Source organism: Sorex fumeus, unplaced genomic scaffold, assembly GCF_029834395.1.
Source record: "Sorex fumeus unplaced genomic scaffold, SorFum_2.1 ptg000044l, whole genome shotgun sequence".
Taxonomy (NCBI): domain Eukaryota; kingdom Metazoa; phylum Chordata; class Mammalia; order Eulipotyphla; family Soricidae; genus Sorex; species Sorex fumeus.
The window spans coordinates 31,998,429-32,019,458 of record NW_026606101.1 but is presented as its reverse complement, the minus strand read 5'-3'; the positions used below and the strand labels follow the sequence as shown (position 1 = coordinate 32,019,458).

At 40.2% G+C, this 21,030-nt stretch overlaps 1 protein-coding gene across 4 annotated transcripts in view; it reads right to left on the bottom strand.

Annotated features, from left to right (window-relative positions):
* NDUFAF5 (NADH:ubiquinone oxidoreductase complex assembly factor 5) overlaps positions 1-21,030 on the bottom strand; it is a 42,759-nt gene that overhangs the window by 12,348 nt on the left and 9,381 nt on the right. For 2 of the 4 annotated variants that reach the window (XM_056121625.1, XM_056121626.1), the window contains exons 4-7: positions 19,189-19,236; positions 13,807-13,910; positions 10,984-11,023; positions 7,369-7,566 (exon numbers count right to left, since the gene is read on the bottom strand). In XM_056121625.1, coding sequence (XP_055977600.1) covers positions 7,369-7,566; positions 10,984-11,023; positions 13,807-13,910; positions 19,189-19,236 — 390 coding nt within the window. Of the gene's footprint in view, positions 1-7,368; positions 7,567-10,983; positions 11,024-13,806; positions 13,911-19,188; positions 19,244-21,030 lie in introns of all 4 variants that reach the window. The other 2 variants (XM_056121628.1, XM_056121627.1) reach the window with 2 other exon arrangements.

The window sequence follows — 21,030 nt, the reverse complement described above, 5'->3', positions numbered from 1 at the left end:
GGGCTGCCCAACCAACATGAGCCCGCGCCGTTATAAAATGTTATGTCAAGCACTAATGTGCTGACACTTATCTTTATCGGAAACTAGCCCCAAGTTCAGGGCACCCACTTTAAGTGCACTATCAAAGTGTTACAAGGATCTCAATTTCAGCAAAATACTTTTGAAATGCCCAGATAGTTTCAGGTTCTACAACTTTTAACCATTACTCCCAATTTTGGACTATAATGTTAACAAAATCAAGAATTAAGCCCCAAAGAACACTTAGAAACATCCATTTGAATTGTTAAAAGAAATGCAAAACAAAATGACTAGTTACTTTTTTATCATTTTTGAAGTGGAGCATTACAAAGCAAAGTATCAGAAGAACTTGGATACACTACTGAGGCTGTATGTGAACTGATATTATCATTGGAGAATAATTCGATTGTAGGCATCAAAAACTGAAATGTAGATATTTTTTTGGGGGGGAAATGTGTTTGGGGTCACACTTGGCAATCTTCAGGGGTTACTTCTAGTTCTGCACTCAGGAAATACTCCTGGCAGTGTTTGGGGGACCATCCAGGATACCGGGGATCAAATCCTGAGTTGGCCACATGCAAGGCAAAAAGCCCTACCCACTGCACTATCTCTGGCCCCAGAAATGCAGATTAGATTCTTTTATCCAACAATTTCAATGCTAGAAATTCCAAAATTATGTGGAATAAAATTTGCTACAGTATTGCTTCAGCATATAAATATTAAAATATATACATGGCAACAATCTTATATACATAAAGAACTGGCTAAATAAAGTATATCCATTCAACAAAACACTAAATAGTTATAAAAAGGGACAACTGTTACAGGGGTAGATCTTCAAGGCATTATTAAATAAAAACAGAACAAAATCTATATAAAAAAATGAGTGCATACTGCAATGTAGGTTCATTTTTGCATTTAGTTTTTTTCAGTGCTGGGGAAAAAAAGCTCACCCACGTGAGGTGGGATAGCTGTTCCACTGCTGTGTCATATTCCCAGGGGTCATTTAGTATATTTCAATGATAAAACTGTACTCTGGGGGCTGGAGCAATAGCACAGTGGGTAGGGCGTTTGCCTTGCACGTGGCTGACCCGGGTTTGATTGCCACCATCCCATATGGTCCCCTGAGCACCGTCAGGGGTAATTTCTGAGCGCAGAGCCAGGAGTAACCCCTGTGCATTGCCAGGTGTGACCCAAAAAGCAAAAAAAAAAAAAAAAAAAACTGTACTCTGGCCCATGAGAAGAATTCTAAAAGGTTACATGAACAGAGGGGTCATCTAATGGAAGAGGAATGGGATGTCAAAATTCAGGAAAAGACTTACGCTTTAGACCTCCATTACTTATTTCATTCTACCTTGAGTTATTTTTAATTTCCCCTTATTAAAAAAATACATCAAACTTTTTACAAAGATCATCTGTGGGCAAACTACCTTATCTATACATTTACTATATTAAGGGTTTCTTTCTAAAAAGTTATCCTAAAAATAAGTTCTTTTCAAGCTGAAACCTAATCATTAAGCAATAGCCTTTGAAAATACTTCAAAGACACTAACTAAAAGCACTGTCTCCATTCCAATCAAGTATCATAATAATTTCAAAAGTCCTATTCAAATTAATATGGACAGTATAAAGGTTCTCTATTAAATGTCCATGAGTAATATTCTAAAAGGAAATGAGTTTTATTCTGAAATAAAAATTAACTGAAAATAAATCACTGAATCATGTAAATGCAACTTTACATATCAATTTGACTTGATTTCCCTTTAAAAATGAAGTCCATTACAGCATGAAAGTAATATATTAGTGTCATATGCAACATAAGCCTGTATGATTGATTAAATAGAAGTCTTAACAGGTGAGATTTAAGAAAATGAATCAGGACATAACGTTAACAGACTTTAGCAATAGTGTGTATGTCTCAAATTCATAGAGATCATTAAATTACTAATACCCTAATATTTATAAAAGTTTCTACATTAATTTTTAATAGTATAAATATTTAAATCATTCAGATTATCTGAACAGAAGATAAAAGATATTCTGAATAAAGAGATGTCCCCAAATTAACAGAATTTTAAATGCCATCATGTGAAGTTAAGCATTTTGGGGAGCAATCTTTTTTTAAAATTACATTTGTTTAATAACTGTAGAAAACTGCCTGTGGTTAAAAAACGTAATTTTCCCAAGAATGGCTGAGATTAGTACCAGGAATTTTACTCCATGGCTTGGAGGCCAGCCACACATCCTAGGGGAAAAGGGAGCTCAGATAGAGAAGGGTGCACCAAATAAAGGGTGTTGAGAGGATCCTCCCAGGATGGGAGATGCATGCTGAAAGTAGACGACAGACCAAACATGACTGCCACTCACTGCCTCTTTTGCAAACCACAACACCCAATAGGAGAGAGAGAACAAAAGGGAGTGCCCTGCCACAGAGGCTGGGTGGGATGGGGGGATGGGGGGTGGGAGGGATACTGGAATCCGTGGTGGTAGGAAATGGGCACTGGTGGAGGGATGGGTATTTGATCATTGTATAATTGAAACCCAAGCACAAAAATTTGTAAGTCTACAACTGTACCTAATGGTGTCTCACTAATAAAAATAAAAAACAAAAACAAAAGTAACTTTTACCTGATGATGGCTCAGTAATTCCTAAATGGCAGTTAATTCTTGAGCCTCCTAATATATATAGTAGTGCTAAGGATCTAACCTGGGTCAGTCATGTGCAAGGCTACATGATATCATATCAGCCCGACTCGTTGTGATATTGCTCTGACCCAGATAATTCTTTTTTATTCTATTTGTTAAGCAAAAAATTTTATTAGATGGGAAAGAAAAGAAAGTATGTTCAACAGAATATACAGGGTTTTTCTACCATGAGCACCTCATGAAGTACAAGGGATTAATTATTTACACATCCCAAGATGGGGTAAGGGTAATTCCAGAGTAGAATGCTGGAAGATGATGCTTAAGTGGGTAGTTGGAAAAACTAAATTTTTCCATAAGTAAAATAATGTTAAACATTAATGTTTATACCAGTAGTTTTGGACCTGTTAATATTATCCAGTCAAAATTCTCCAAATATGAGCAATAAAAAATAAATTTGTGGACAACATCCCAGTGTCATTGGGATGGTTCAGTGTAATTGGCCCCTTGAAAGCAGAGGTTCCAAATCTTATTTGGCCTAGAACTTCAGGAAAAAAAAAAATTAAAAAAAAAAAAAACTCAAAATGCCCCCGGAAAACTATCACCTTTAAGTGAACAAGCAAAAAGGCATCTTCCAAATGTTCTCACAGCTATTATTGCATACTCCCAATCCTGCCTATTATTTCAGGGCTCCCTGGTGAGGTGGGTACCACCCACTTTTGGAAAACTAATCTAGAGACTAAGTAGGTCTCTATAAATTCAAGAACATAGGCCTCGGTTCCTTTTAGTTAACTGCTACTACAAGTACCTAGAATGCTGCCTGGTACATAGAATGTATCAACTAATGTATGTTTTAAAATTGAATAAATAAAAGGAGAATAAGCCAGATATTACATTTTAGTTCTGTTTCTATTGGCAAACAACAAAAATGAAGAAAAAAAAAAAAAACCAAACCATCCCTCCTCCCAAGCCTGGAACAAACCTAAATGTTGTCCATGAGAGAAATATTTCAGTAAAACTATAGTACAGTTAGTAGTACAGAATAATGTACAGAAGGAGAGTGAAGACATCCATATTGATTTAAAAACTATAGAAAAAATATTCTCGGAGAGCCCGGCAAGCTACCGAGAGTATTCGATATGCCAGACACAGTAACAACAAAGTCTCCAATGGAGATGTTACTGGGCCCGCTCGAGCAAATCGATGATCAACGGGAGGGCCTTTACCTTTTACCTTTACCTTACACATATATGTGTGTGTGTGTAAATATATATATGTACACACACACCACATTGTGGTAAAGTGCTCCTTATTTGAAAGAATCTGAAATATTACATTCCAAACTGATACTAATAGATAATGCTGAGGTAACTTTTCTCAAACCACAGGTTAACTGCTTGACTCCTTAGGACCCCTGAAGTAAAAACTACTTTTATAAAAATCCTTAGAGCCCTGAGAGACAGTACAGAGGTTAAGGCACTTGTTTTGTATGCAGCTAATTCTCCTTTGATCCCGAGTACTGCATATGGTTTGTTGTGCACCACAAGGAGTGATCCCTGAGCACAGAGCCAGGAATAAGACTCAATGGTGTCTTATTCCACAAACAAAACATATAAATACTCATATGTATTTGACTTTCACCACTTATTTTCTCATGAACAAATAAGGGAATTTTTTCAGAAGTTTTAAAATTTTATAATACAGAAAAATCTTCAATTAAGCTACATATTAAATTTGTAATAATGATATTGTAAATAAAGATCAACAGCATATATATCTGATTAATGAAAATAATTCCTTCAACTCTCAATAAAAATGTTTTAATATCTGTACATAAATATTTGGGCTGGAGCAATAGCACAGCAGGTAGGGCGTTTGCCTTACAAGCGGCCAACATGGCCAACCTGAGTTCAATTCCTCCACCCCTCTCGGGAAACCCGGCAAGCTACAGAGAGTATCTCGCCCGCAAAGCCTGGCAAGCTACTGGTGACGTATTCGATATGCCAAACACAGTAACAAGTCTGGCAATGTTACTGGGCCCACTCAAGCAAATCGATGAATAACGGGAGGACAGTGACAGTGACATAAATATTTAATTTTATCTTGTCATTCAAACTATTTTAAAAGAAAATATCTAAAATGGCCAAAAATGGTTAAAATAGCATTTGTTATGTAACAGTGACACAAATTTTTCTACCTATAAGCGAAGCCACTTTAGATAACTTCTTTTGGCCATGTATTCTAGGGAAGTATAGTAAACCTGGTTATTAATATAACTTTTTTCACTGAAGGAATAATACATGTGGATTATTTCTAAATAAATTCCCAGGATTTAAAATGTTAAATTGTTTAAACTAGGAGGCTGGAGCGATAGCACAGAGGGTAGGGCATTTGCCTTGCACGCAGCTGATCAGGGTTCAATTCCCAGCATCCCATATGGTCCCACGAGCATGGCCAGGAGTAACTCCTGAGTGCAGAGCCAGGAGTAACCCCTGTGCATTTCCAGGTGTGACCCAAAAAGCAAAATAAATAAATACATAAATAATTTAAACTACAAGATATAAATTACTGTCGAATCTGTTTTTTAAATAAAGGGGAATGCTCAAGGACAAAATAACAAATAAATCTGTAAAACTATAGAGCAATGACATTTTTTGTTTCTTTTGTTTTAGGAGGTACAGTTCTTTTCGCAGAAAAAATAAAGTTTAGATTAACCCGTAAATATTGTTGATATCACTGTAAATCAGCTTTAATTATTATGGCTAATAATGATAGAATTATATACAAGAGCACTGTAATGTTCTCAATAATCTTAACTGTGTAAGATCAAAATTTTGAGAACTGTTGCTCTCACGAGAATCCTAAAACTTTGGAGATAGTGAGGGAATAGTTTAGTGTTTACAAGTAAAATGTACTTCTATTATTACAAACATAATTAAAAAGGTAAAGGTAAAGGCCCTCCCATTGTTCGTCGATTTGCTCGAGCGGGCCCAGTAACGTCTCCAATGGAGACTTTGTTGTTACTGTGTCTGGCATATCGAATACGTCACGGGGAGCTTGCCAGGCTCTGCCATGTGGGCAAGATACTCTCGGTAGCTTGCCGGGCTCTCCGAGAGGGGCGGAGGAATCGAACTCGGGTCGGCCATGTTGGCTGCGTGCAAGGCAAACGCCCTACTGCTGTGCTATCGAAGCATACCAAAAATATACAGATATTTGTATACAGTTGTAAAATCTTAAAGACTGTTGCCAGCTCCTAGCTTTTATCTCCTTTTCCCTGGAAGCGTCTTTTTAGCATTCTGAAGACCCTTGCTGGTCTATGTACCTTGTCTCCTATCAAAACCAGGAAGGAGACGACAATCCATTTTTAGTTGCCTCTTTTATGAAATATATTCACACTAAATAACCTTGAAGAGTTCATTTAATTTTAAGCCTATTATCTCTACTTGGGCTGGAGCAATATCACAGCGGGCAGGGCATTTGCCTGGCACATGGCCGACCTGGGTTTGATTCCTCCATCCCTCTTGGAGAGCACTGGCAAGCTCCCCATGGCGTATTCTATATGCCAAAAACAGTAACAAGTCTTACAATGGAGATGTTACTGGTGCCCACTTGTGCAAATCGATGAACAATGGGAGGACAGTGCTACAGTGCTGTATCTACTTATGAAATGAGAAAATTTATCAAGAAATTCTTATTTACAAGGTACTTCCTTGCAGCCAACTTTGGTTCAGTCCCCAGGTACTACATATGGTCCCCTGAACATTTGCCAAGTGTGATCTCTGAGCACAAAGCCAAAGATTGCCCCTGAGCACGGCTGGGTATGCCCCCCCCCCCAAGCCCAACCCCCACAAGAAATTCTTATTTTCTCTAATCAGGCTTTGAGATGTCTCCCCATCTGAAAGGTTTGGGAAATTATAGCAAGTTTTTCCCTCTGCCTCTGAGGGCAGTAATGACATCCTGTTAGAAAGACGTTGCTACTAAAGGGAGTTGGAATGGGGCAAACATTATCTCTCCAGATGATTTCCTATCAGAAGCTTGGACCTTAAAAGTGGAGGGACAGGAAGGGAAGAAGCTAATACTTATTTGCTCACAGACCAGGAACTAAGCACTTTTTTTTTTTTTTTTTGCTTTTTGGGTCACACCCAGCGAGGCACAGGGGTTACTCCTGGTTCATGCACTCAGTAATTACTTCTCACTATGCTCGGGGGAACATATGGGATGCTGGGAATTGAACCCGAGTTCGGCCGCATGCAAGGCAAACACCCTACCAGCTGTGCTATCATTCCAGCCCCCTGGAACTTAGCACTTTTTACCCCATTTCCCAAAGCCACTTTTGGATGGGTGATACCAAGGAGGCTCAGGGGGCCCAGAGTCCACTTCTGGTGGTATCTGGCCAACTTAGAGGAGCTATTTAATGCGAAGGCCAAGGATATGGAGCTGCTTGGGTGGTGCAGAATGGGCCCACCATCATCCTCAGGGCTCCTGGCTCACACACAGGATGCTCAGGGACTTCCAGTGCTACATTTGGGAATGCTTGAGACATAGTTTTCTGAAACAAGTGCTCAAAAAAAAGTGATCCTTTAATTCAGCATTTTTCAATGGGGGGGAGAGGGGGAACATGGGCCCATACCAGTACCTATTTCTGAAACAAAAAGTTGTTTTTAAGCTCGGTAATTAAAGGGGTCATTTGATCCTCTTGATAGTTACCACGGTCAGGGTATTGAAGCCAGCTCTCGCAAGCAAATGTCCTAGATCACTGACAGCAGTGAATGGAGAAACATGTGGAGAAAATCCTCCTTCCCTTTCTGTTTCTGCCAACTGTAATGAACACCGAAGTTCATAGAGTGTGTCGCCTCCAAACATTGCACCAATAAATACTCCATCTGGTTTTAAAACATAATGAATCTGTAATAAGAAACAAACAAAATCCTCAATATTTAAATGTAGGAAAATAATTGCATATTCCTAAGTCAATATTTTATAATTACCACTTATTTTGTCAAATTAAAAATCAGATAAAAGTAAACCACGCAGCTATCTGAAAATTGATATATAGTTGTAAAGACAGTACTCTGAAAATACACTGAACTGGGTGAGTGAATAAAAAAATTAATAAATTAAAAATAAAAAGTAAAGTTTATTATTAGAAGTATTTGTGGCTTAAAAATTTGGTGATTTTTGGTAACTAGAAATATGATAGAATAATCTAACTTCTTTTTATCAACTGGCCTGTGCTAATTATATCTACACACACCATCATACTCTTATTAAATCACATAACTTTCATCAATTTTATGTGTAGTTTTTGCAAAAACGTGGGAAGCAACCATTATGTGAGACTTTTTAAAAACTGTGTTAGTGAGACTTAAAAATCATTTAGTTTACAACTGCCTAAAATATATCATGAAAGATCATAAACCGAATTTTGAACGGCAAAAACAGGATGCGATGATTATGCAGTAAATTATAACATACATCATTTTGCTTAAGGTTGTTTAAATGTCTTGAACTGGATCCTGGCCACTACCATGGTCCCCTGAGTACCCTGAGGAGTAACTCCCTTCCTCCAACCATCAAGCTGTGAGTAGGCCCTCATAGCAATGTTTTCTTTCTTTTCTTTATTTTATATATTATGTAATTTATTACTATTTATTATGTAATTTATTTTTATTTTATAAAGTAGTTCACAATACTTGATTACACTTAATATTCAAACACCAATCCCATCACCATTACACCTTCCCACCATCATATTTTGGATGTTTCCATCCCGAACCCCAGTCCTTGCCCCAAAGCAGAACTGAAATAATATATTTTGTATTGTTTATTATGGAAAAAACGCTGAAAATGCTTCAAAAGTTTCCCCTTAGAAGAATGTGAAGATTGTTGTATTTCATCCAGGGGACATTAAGCCCTTCTATGAGATCGCTAAAATGCTGTTAAAGGATGAGTCTTATGTGCTTTTATATATATATGGGGAAAAAAATACTTCTAAGATTGATTGCTTCCTACTTTGAACCCCATCACATGTGGTGCCGTATTCTTGGAGTATGGGTAGGGTGTGTAGAATAAACTGTCCAGGAATAGGTTCATTTGTGGGTGAGGCTTGGCCAGAGTGTGTGGAGAGTGGCCGTGAGCAGGGCGGTGGTTGAATTCTGGAGGTTTTCAGCTGCAGGGGCTGAATCCCTTGGGGCAGGGAGGGCTCTCGCCCACCCCTCTCCAGGTGGCCCCAAGTGAAATAAGCCATGTTTTCTTAAAGTCTCTAAGAACCTATCAATGACACTAAGGAAGACTTGAATTTATACTTAAGATATCATGAAGCAATTATAATACAGAATAGAGCAAATTAAATCTAAAATTTTGACTTCTTTCCTTTCGCCCATCTAAAGCAACGTCCGTTGTCACTAAGATTTCGTTCACTGTAATCTGTCCCTTCTTCCTAGGAAGGTTTATCAACTCCCAGGAATTACAAAAGGAATTTCTAATCTTTGGTCTGGAAATATTCCCAGAATTATAAACTTATTTCAGCTCTCTGTGGCAGTGACCCTTGTCTCTTCATAAACTCTGTTCCCCTGAACATATCCAACATACACACAATATTTGTTCTCAATTCACTCCCCTCCTAATCACTATGCTTCTGTTACCTACCTGCTACTCCCTTTATCTGATATAACCATTCTTCTCCAGGCATCCTGACTGAAAACCACTAGTCACCAAATTATTGATTTGACTTTTACGGAGTCCTAAATTAATTCCCTCCCTTCCTCCCTCCCTTTGTGTGTGTGTTTGGGCCACACCCTGCAATGCTCAGGGGTTACTGCTGGCTTGCACTCAGGAATCACTCCTGGTGGTACCTGGGAAACCATATGAGGTACCAGGGCCCAAACCTAGGTTGGCCACGTGCAAGGCAAATGCCCTCCCCACTATACAATTGCTCTGGCCCCATTCTCTCTTCCTTTTAATTCCTCTCATCGAAAACCTAGGTTTATTTTCTCTCATGCCAGGATCATTAAAACAATCTCTCTTCAATGTAACTGATTTCTTGCAGCACCAATATTCTAACAAAATGAAGATGTCCGGCAGTTCGTTATTTAAAAACATTTACATAAATTACATATACAAAAGAGAGCTGAAGACTGACAACTGAATGTATGCAACACGATGATGCCGGCACTACAGTCTGTGTTAGTTAAGCCCCATTCAGGCTGGCATCTACGCGTTAGGATGCAGTAACTACTTGTCTTATTCAAGATTATTTATTTCTGTGAGTATTCTCTTCAAGATTCTCCAGTGGCTCTGAACTGCAATGAACACCAAATCCCTAAATCTGTTACCCAAGGCCTCCTAAATCTGGTCCCAATGTATGTCATCTCAGTACTGTAGGTCCAGAAACATATCCTCGGTGTCCTTTTATGAGGATCTTGTAACTCTCCCCCTACATTGTTATCCTACCTTTCTACTAGGCTCCCTACTCCAAACCTGACCTACCCTCTAAAGCCCTATTCAAGCAATTCTTTCCCTTGAAGCCTTCCTAGGTCACAAGCTAAAGTTTAACTGGTAATTCTGTTCTGCAAGATGATTAAAAATCTAACTAAGTAGGTTCCTATGAAATAATTAAAAAGGAAATTATGGAAGAACTAAAACCCAGACAAAAGTATTCTTTCATAATTAGATTTCTTATATTCTGAAAGAGTAGAGAGTCATCCAGTGTACTTTTTAATGTGCCAAAGGCAACCAAGTATAATTGGTCTATCACCGAACAAGCCTCATGTATGAAGGAACCGGCAGAGGAACCCAGGCATGCAGGTTTCGGGGCTGAGATCTCCAAGCCTGCTCAGATCGGGACTGGGCCTTCTCCACCCAGATCCCCCATCTTCCAGTAGGTAGGCATTACACCCACCAGCTGCTGCCGGAGCCAGATGGTTCCACCAACGACCAAGACCCAGAGACTATAAAACCCAGGATCCGGACATCTTATTATCTCGTGTTTACTTTGGAGAACCCAGCAGGCTACCAAAAGTATTCTGCTCGCACGGCAGAGTCTGGCAAACTTCCCATGTCGTACTCAATATGCCAAATACCAGTAACAATGATAGATCTCATTCTCCTAGCCCTGAAAGAGCACTGAATATGGCTCTTTTAAATTCTCAGGACTAGGAAGGAGACGTTACAACAGGATGATCGTGAATTGGTCTATAGACAACAAATACTCTATTTGCTTTCATTTCCCAACTATCAAGGCAAGAAAAATCTATGAAACATTTATAAACTGCCAAAAAGAAAAAAAAAAGAATATTAAAAGTCAACATTGTACTTTCTTACCTGTTGAAACGCTCTAGGAAGGTCATTTACCCAGTGCAAGCTGCAATATGAAAATACATTTGTTTTAATTTATATAATTAGCATAATCATCAACAGTGTATTTATACACACAAATCTAATTCTGAATAAACTTAACCGAATTAATTAACACAAAGTGTTAACTCTGAACCTTGAAACTGTATCTCAGAATCTACTGATTGGTTTTATACAAAATAAAAAATAGAAAAAAACTAGGTTGTGTCATATTAGAAAATGTGATCACTTTTTGGGGCTGGAGTGATAACACAGCCGGTATGGCATTTGCCTTGTATGCAGCCCGACCCGACCCGGATTCGATTCCCAGCATCCCATATGGCCCCCCGAGCACAGCCAGGAGTAATTCCTGGGTGCGTGAACCAGGAGTAACCCCTGGCATCTCTGTGTGTGACCCAAAAAGAAAAAAAGAAAAGAAACTGTGATCACTTTTTAACGATTCATCACAGAATATAAAGTTCACTTTCCCAGAAAAATAACTATTATATAAAAGTATGAGCTTTACCACTAATCAGAAGAGAAAACAAAACTAGAGTATCAATTTATAATAATTCATGATATCTACTATCAAAAAGACAAGACACATATATTGGTGAGGTTTTGGAGAAAAAGGAACCCCTGTAAATTGTTGGTACAAATGTACATTGGTGTATCAACAATGGGATTCTGAAAGAAGGTTCCACAAAAAAAATAAGGGCTAGAGAGTTGGATCCCCAGCACCTCAATGGTTCCCCAAACACTGCCAGGAGTGATCTCCAAACACAGAGCTTGGAGTAAAGTCCTGAGCACTGCTGGTTTGGCCAAAACACGGCCTTCCAAAAAAAATAAAATTAGAAGCTGGGGAGATAATACAGTGAGAGGGGCACTTGCTTTGTGTGTGTGGCCCCATAATCAAAAAATGAAATGAAAATAAAACAATCATGATCTAGCAATTCCACTTTTGGGTACATATTAGAAGGAATGAAAACATTGCTTGAAAAAGCTATCTACTTAGTTTTCACAACAGCCCAAATATGGAAACAGCCTAAGTACTGAACAAAAATGGTGATGTGGACATATGTATCTTTACATGAACATTCTGTGTGTGTGTGTGTGTGTGTGTGTGTGTAGATATACACACACATAATGGAATGCTATTCAACCTTGTATATACTCATCTCTATACAAAAATCTTTTTTAGAAAAGCTAAATTCAAATAACATAAGTATATGTTAACCTTTGAGTGGTAATAATTCTGCAATATGTAGATGTACTAAATAATCACAGTATATGCCTTAAACTAACATATATCAGCAACATCTCAATAAAGCTGGTAACAATATTAAAAATCATGTCTACCCAGCATCTCTTCTAAACAGAGCTATTCTGGGATCTTAACCAAAGGATACAACAAAAATATTGACAGAGTACAGGGATTAAGGTGCATTGCACGTGGCCAACCCAGTTTGATACCCAGCCACAGTTTCAAGGGAAATCCTGAACAAAGCTGGGTGGCACAGGTAATCCTCAAAGCTGCAGGACCCAAGGAGCATCTAATCCTCGGGCCCTTACACTTACACTGAACTTCTGACCACACTCGCCAAGAGCCATCTGGGCCTCCAGAGCCCCTCCCACACCCAATTTAAAAAGTACTCAATGACATGTTAAACAGTGTTTATCGGGGCTCCCCAGATAGTACAGCAGGTAAGGCACTTGCCTTACCTGTAGCTAACCTGGGTCTGGTCTCCAGCATCCCAATATTTTGCCTCCAGGTGTTATTTCTGAGTGCAGAGCCAGGAGGAAGCCCTGAGCACTGCTGGGTGTTGCCCTAAAACAAATGTTGATCAGTGAAATCAACCAACTAACCTATACATATATTCTAAGTCCTACATAATTTTTTGTTAGCAGACATAAAATTTTCCCACACAATAATTTAACTGAACTCCTGCAATAGTACAGTGATAGAATGCCTGCCTTGGAGGCATAAAGCCAAGAGTTTAATCTCCAGCATCTGTAGGGACACACGGTGTGTGATCCTGGTATCACTGCTGTTTGTAATCCCTGGAGCCACAACAAAGTGGTACAATCTCTGGCCATGCCACAAACAATAGTATGAGTGCCACAACTAAACTGTCTGAACCCTGATGAGCACAATTAAAAATCAGTGTGCAAGCACCACAAGCAAGTATGTAACTCCTGGCTGTTCAAATAAAGGAAAGGGGAGAGATCTATGTATGACGAGAGGAGAAACAAGGTTCTACATGGAATGTTTATGTTTTCTATTTGTATAATATGCTTTTCCTTATTTGCAAGAATAGGTTCAGGAACACTCTAATATTTTTATACTGAAGCCAGTCTATTCTTTCAATACCACCATTATTATCAGTTCCAGAATACTAAGCTACTTTGGGAAGGAAAATCCTTCTTTCCCTTTTCATGGGCCACACTGTGCTCGGGGATTACTCCTGGTTCTGTTAAGGAACCACTCCCGGTAGTATTCAAGGAACATTATGTGGGACCAAGAATCCAACTGGAGTTTGCTGCATGACAGTAAGGATCTAATCTGTTCATAGTGTATCTCCAGTTCTATGGAAACCCTTCTATTGGAGATGAGTAAATCAAGGAATGTTAAAAAACAAATATTAAACTAGCTCCACTAAAGAATATATAGAAGTCGTCTTATCAGTTATAAACAAAGAAAACTTGCTTGTGATATAAAACCCCACTTATTAGACTTCACTTCATCTATTCTCTTTATCTTAAAATCTTTAGCCTTTATACTTATTTATAAATCACAAATTGATCACCAACCTTAAACTGCTAACCACCAGATCAAACGTATTTTCACGGAAGGGAAGATATTCTTCATCAGCTAAAACACTGACAGTAGGAACTTCAGTTTCTAAGGTATTTTTCTAATAATTAAAAATAAAAGTTCAAAGTTCAGAATCATATTTATATAAAATTTCAATTATTAACACACAGTTTGTTATACTTAAGTCAATGCCATATTACATGGCATTTTCTATCCTTTATTAAAGGAAATTAGAAGTTTCTCTTAAATGGTGCTGAGATCAGTCAGAAAAACTGGCTAGCTGATTGGAAAGATAAAAACAGAATACCCATCTCATACCAAAACAAATCTCTAAAGGTTGAAATTTCCGATGAAATAACCCAAAACACAAAAGTATGACATGAAAATACGGGTACTTCCACAGAAAGGCCCAGGTATTCGGGTTCCAGGACTAAAATCTCCAGGTCGCATGGAGACAGAGGACCAGGGCTGTTCTCCCCTGGTCCCTGCCTGCCCAGCAGACTGGCTGTCATGCCCGCAATTTGCTTCTGGGTGCCATCTTAGCACACCAACACTCCTGGCCCAGAGACACAGCAGCAAGTCCCAGAAGACACCACAGCGCTGGAGATCTCTCCAGGAACCATACTGAGCCAATTTCACCGGGGTAGCCCAGAAGGAGCAGTGTAGTGTCCCCACCTACTCCAGATGGAATCCTGGTGACCAATAGCTTCCACAAGCAAGGCCCAGGTATGCAGGTTCCAGAACTAAACCTCCAGGCGGCATGGAGGCAAAGGACTTGGGCTGTCCCTCCCTAGTTCCCCACTCGCCTGGCAGGCTGGCTGTCACGCCCAGTTTGCCTCAGGACGCCATCTTTGCGCACCAACAGCACTGGCCCAGAGACTCCTAATTGAATCCCAAAATGGATTAGTGCCATATAGTGATGTCTCTGGAACCCAACCATTTACAATCTAGAAATTTACACTTGTAATTATGGCTGTGCGAGCTCTCATGACATTCAAAAAGAACAATGGAAAATAAATTATTGGGGCTGGAGCAATAGCACAGCAGGTAGGACGTTTGCCTTGCACTCTGCCAACCCAGGTTCAATTCCTACCATTCCATATGGTCCCCTGAGCATCACCAGAAGTAATTCCTGAGTGCAGAGCCAGGAGTAACCCCTGAGCATCACCGGGTGTGACCCAAAAAGCAAAAAAAAAAAAAAAAAGAAAAGAAAGAAAAGAGCAAGAAAAGAAAAAGAATTATCTAGCGTCTGCCTCTGGCAGGTAGGAAATCTCAAGCAAAACATAATGCCCAACATTAGAGAGAGAGTATTGGGGAAATTGTCTGCCATAGAAGCAGGGTGAGGACTGGGATGTGGGTGTGATGGGGGGGGGGGGGGATACTGGGGACATTGGTGGTGGAAAATGTGCACTGGTGAGTATTCCATCATTGTATGGCTGAATCTCAAACATGAAAGCTTTATAACTCTATCCCATATTGATATAATTAAAAAAAATAGTAATGTGGAGTTCATGTCCAATTCAATCAGCTTAATCAATGGCTGAACTCCTACATCATTTAAAAAAAAATGGGTGCACTGCTAGAAAAAAACAACAAAGTAAACAAATTAAAAGGTAAAACCTAGGGGTTTGGTGTATGGTGCCGCCAGCAGGTTAACCTATATCTGCAGGGCGAGTGCATCAGCAGCCTGATGGTGCCTTCAGACTTCCAGACACTCCAAAATTGCTGCTATACCTTTGACCGGACTCGAACAACTTGGGGCCAAGAATACCAGGAAAGTAAACAGCCAAAAGTTAGGTATGTGGGAGATACACCCACCTCCAGCTCAGCTCTACAAGGTCATTAATTGGCCTTACTTCAGAGATCCATAAATCGTGAAAGTGATCAAAAGCCGAAGTTAGGGCCAGTGACACCCTGCAGGGCATTTGCCAATAGTTTATTTCTTTGGAAAAGATAGGAACAAGGGCCATGATCCAGAGACACACAAAAGAACCTCCAAACTGAGCAACTCACTGCAGAGATGACTCCAGACTTTAAGCCAGGCTTACTTCACCGGGGTGCTCAGACGGGGGCAGGTGTCATCCCTCTACCTGCCCCCTTAAAAGCCCTGGCGGCCGCCAACTTCCAGAACTCAGTTAGTGCAGAGTTCAGTGCACTAACAATTAAAAAAAAAAACAATTAAATACAATTAAAATTTGTTTAATTGTATTTAAACAAACGGGTTCAACGATGACAAACTCCAGCCCTCAAGGGATGGGGGATGAGCAAGTTCCAGAGACACACAAAAGAATCTCTGAACAGAGCAGCTCACTGAAGAGATTTCTCCAGACCCTAATTATCTAAAATTTTAGAATTCCAGCAGAGCACGGTAGCAAAATCTTATGCTATTGATGACAAGCAATACAAAAGAGTATGGGATACTGTCTGCCACAGAGGCAGGGGGTGGGTGGGATGAGGGGATACTGGGGACCTTGGTGGTGGAAGATGTGCACTGGTGGGCAGTTGGGTGATCAATCATTGTATGACTGAAACTCAAACAGGAAAGCTTTGTAACTATATCTCATGGTGATTAAAAAATACTAATAAAATAATAAAATAAAATTCATATTCCAAGTTAAAAAAAGTAATGTGGAGTTCATGCCCAGTTTAATCAGCTTAATCAATGACTGAATAAATAGAAGCACTCCTACATTAAAAAAAAAAGGTAAAATCTAAAGGAAAAGACTGCTCTATCTAAAGATAATTATAAGCTCAAGAAGCAATAAACACTATAAACTATACTAGGGGAAACAATTTTATACCATATGTGATGAAAGATACTAAGTTTTCATCTCCAAAAGACTCTTATAAGCGACCTAATAAGAATGAATGAAGAGTAAATAATGCACAACATACAGGCACATCACAAAATTCACAATTTAAGAAATACAGTTTTGGGCCAGAGATAGTACAACAAGGGGGCTCAGGGAAGGCAAGCACCAAACACAATATGATTCTTTTACTACCTATGGTCCCGAGAATAAAGCCAGGAACCACGCCTGAGCCAGAACCAGGAATAAGCCCTGAGCACATCAGGGTATGGCCTTCAAGCCCTCCAAAAACACAACAGAAAAAGAACTTGACGGGGGTATGGTGCCACCAGCAGGTCAATCTGTACCTGTGACGCGAGTGCATCAGCAGCCTCATGGGGCCTTCAGACTTCCAGATACCCCAAAATTGCTGCTGTGCCTTTGGCCAGAACCCAAAAACTTGGGGCAAAGTTTACCAAGAAAGTAAACGGCCAAAAGTTAGGTATGTGGGAAACACACCCACAAACCACCTCCGGCTCAGCTATATAATTGGAGGCAAGGCCTCTTTGGTTCCTGATTGAAATGCTTAATGGACATGATCCCAGAGACTCAGAAACGAATCTCAGAACCCAGTGGCTTTAGGTAGAAATGCGTCTGGTCTCTGCAGTAGGCTACCGGTGCTGGGTCAATCCAGGTGGGAATAGGTTTCGTGCCTTGGCCTATTCCCCCTGGCAGCCCAGTGGCCGCCATCTGTCTAAGGCCACTGGATAGTCACATTTGGGCCCCCAGTGACGAGACACACATGGCCTCACGGGATGAGGGTGGAGCTGGGCTTGTCCTCCCCACCCCAATGAGACCCCAAGTCATTGTACACGAATGGCCTCTCTGGCTCCTGATCAAGCTGCTTAACGGCCATGATCCCAGAGACTCAGAAACAAATCTCAAAATCCAGTGGCGTTTGGCAGAAATGCATCCGGACTCCACAATATGTTACTGTCGCCGGGCCACCCCAGGGAGGAAAGGGTGTTGTCCCTCCGCCTGCTCCCTCTTGGCGACTTGGTGGCTGTCATCCTCCAGAGGCCATTGGACAGTCAGGCTTGCGCCCGCAGTGATGAAACTTGTTGGGTCTCACGGGATGGGGGGGAGGTGGAGCCGGGCCTGCCCTCCCCACCCTAATGAGACCCCAAGTCATCGCCCACAAACGGCCTCTTTGGCTCCTCATCAAGCTGCTCAACGGCCTTGATCCCAGAGACTCAGAAACAAATCTCGAAACCCAGCGGCTTTTGTCAGAAATGTGTCCGGACCCCGCAGTAGGTTACTGTCGCCGGGCCACCCCAGGGGGGGAATGGGTGCTGTCCCTCCGCCTGCTCCCTCTTGACGACTTGGTGGCTGTCATCCTCCAGAGGCCATTGGACAGTCAGGCTTGGGCCCGCAGTGACGAAACTTGTTGGGTCTCATGGGATGGGGGGGGGAGGTGGAGCCGGGCCTGTCTTCCCCACCCCAATGAGACCCCCAAGTCATCACCCACAAATGGCCTCTTTGGCTCCTCATCAAGCTGCTCAACGGCCATGATCCCAGAGACTCAGGAGCAGATCTCTAAACCCAGTGGCTTTTGGCAGAAATCCCTCCAGATTTAAATGTTAAAATTTCAGAATTTCAAAACCACATGGCCCTACGACATCATATGTTATTCATAACCAGCAACAGAACACAAATTGTCTATTGTTGCCTTTTCAGCAGATCTGAGTGTTGGGGTAAAATCTTAAATAATGGTGGGTCTGGTGTCGAAATAGTGAATGTGATCAAAGCAGAGAGAGAGTAATGTAGAAATCATCTGCCCCACAGGCAGGGGGACGGTGTGGGATGGGGGTATACTGGGATTTTTGGTGGTGGAGAATGGGCATTGGTGAAGGTACGGTTGTTTCATTGTATGACTGAGACTTAGACCCAAAAGCTTTGTAACTGCTCTCACAGTGATTCAATAAATAAAATTATAAAAAATGAAAAAAAAAAAAAAAAAAGAAAAAGAACTTGAGTTCTGCCTGCTAGAGTCCTGGGATCTTTCCCCAGCACTGCCAGGAGAGATCCCTGAATATCAAGCCAAAACAATTCCTGAACACTATCAGGTATGGCCTAAAAAAAAAAAAAAATCCCAAATACTAGGGGTCAGGGATGGACTTGGCGATAAATGCTAATAGATTTATTTAACCTACCCTACATATTTAGACAGTTCTTAGCAGATATTCTTTTTCCTCTCTCTTTCATATTTCCTACATTGTCAACTGTTCAATTCTTTTTGTATGTATGCTACATTTGTAACTGAGGGTTGGGGGGACCCACTATTTTCACTGTAAAAGAAAAATAGAAAAGGGCAAAAAAATCAGACTATGGGACTGGAAAAAGAAGTAGAGCAGGTCGGGTGCTTGCTTTGCACACAGTGAACCCAGGTTCAATTTCCAGTTCCCTATATGGCCCCCAAGCTCCCTGAGCATAAAACCAGGAAAAAGCCCTGAGCACAACCAGGTGTGGCCCAAAAACTAAATAAATCAGACTAAAGAATCAGAAACCAAATGTTAATAAACTACCTACCAGAGCATTTTCTGCAATGTCCGTTTGGAAAATCTTTCCAACAGCTTCCTGCAATTGAATAAAATTGATGAAATAATAAAAAAAACAACAATCCAGTAACAAATGAAACCAAACTGCTAAAACTGCTAAAGTTTTAGTAAAAGAGACTTATTTTCAGCTCTATAAGGATATTTCTCTGTACAAAGCCTTAAAAAATATACACTAATTTCTGAGTTAGTCTGTTGTTATGCTACAAAAAGACCTACTATGGCTTTCTTGACTTTTGTTAATTCAAAGAGTAAAGAAAGACACCAAATTCAGATACTTGAAGGGGTCTACATGGTTTCATTTTGTTTCACCTAGCTCCTTTCTTTGAAAGGGTATCCTATTTCTTTCCCAGATTAACACCATATAGAATCCTACTTCTTCCATCATAATATCTTCTATTCTCCAATCCCTTCCACCTCAACTCTTTCCAGTATCTTTAATTAATTTATTTTGGTGTTTTGGGGTGTTTTTTTTTTTAAAGACCACATCTGGCTCTACTCAGGGCTTACTCCTGGCAGGCTTGGATGACCATATGGGGTAACAGAATTGAATCCAGTCAGGGAAGTACAAGGCAAGTAAGCGCCTTATCCACTGAATATCACTTTCCAGTATTTTAAAACATTTTTAAAAGCGTCCCAATCTTGGAAAGATCATCTCATTTCCACCTGCCTTCTAACTGTTTTACTTGTAATCCAAAAGTCCCCAGTTCTTGGTTATCATGATCACAGTTGGTTCTCATGATTTCCATTTGAATGTTCTACTGAAACTATTCCTAATGATCTCTATTAACCTAGTCAGCAGTAACAAGTCTGTTCTTCACTGACCTCTTTGAAAGCACAGCACAGCTGATCAGTTCCTAGAGATCTTAGCACCTTCTACTCACATCTCCCTCTGCTGCTGAGGAAGCCAATGCTATTCACTTTACCCCTGGAATCTTCTTACAGACTTCTCCTGCCCACAACATCCAAAGGTTAGCCTATTTATAAAATCCTACCATTACCTGGCCACTACTGATTATCTAAAGATAAACTGTGAGGGCTAATGTTTAACTCCAAGCTCTGAGAAGAAAGGTGTCCTGAGTTGCTGAGTGACAATTTACAAAGAGTGTAACAATTTACAATTGTAAATTACAAAGTGACAATTTATAAGTTACAATTTACAAGCTATGCCAACAATGACAGATTTCATGCTACCCTGTGTTGTGGTTAAATGTATTTAGATGTTCACAGTTGGTTCTCATGAAGGAGCTCTAGCACACCAGGGCAGAGGGTGAATTATTAGGCCAATCAGTTTATCTTTCCCTGTCTCTCCCTCCAAAATTGAAATTACGTGACTTAGAGATTCCTGCAATTGTGAAGAGTATGAAGAATTCACAGTGCAGGCAGCAGTATACTGATAAATGTTTGATTTAAATGCCCCCCTTACCAAGGACTCCTGTGTGATTTTCAACTTGCGTGGCACAAGTATTCTATTATGACTGTTTTCAAGCTATCAGCACATTACAGAGGAAACAGCAGGGCAGAGATGCTAACAATTGGCTTTCATGAGTTGGTATGAGCTAGCTTCAGAACACGACTGGGTGTAAGGCTGCACACACTGTGATCATCAGAGACAGTGTCTGCAGGGAGAAAACCAGAACAGCCACCATGAGCATCTAAGTATTCTAGAGATGCTTCCAAGTCCTTCCTTTTGGACACCTCATTATACTTGTGGATATTTGAATGATATAAAGGCTGGAAGTAATCAATGCCACTGTACTAATCTGGCTTTGGTGGATTTCTGCTTTTTATAATGAAGACTTTTTATAGATGTACT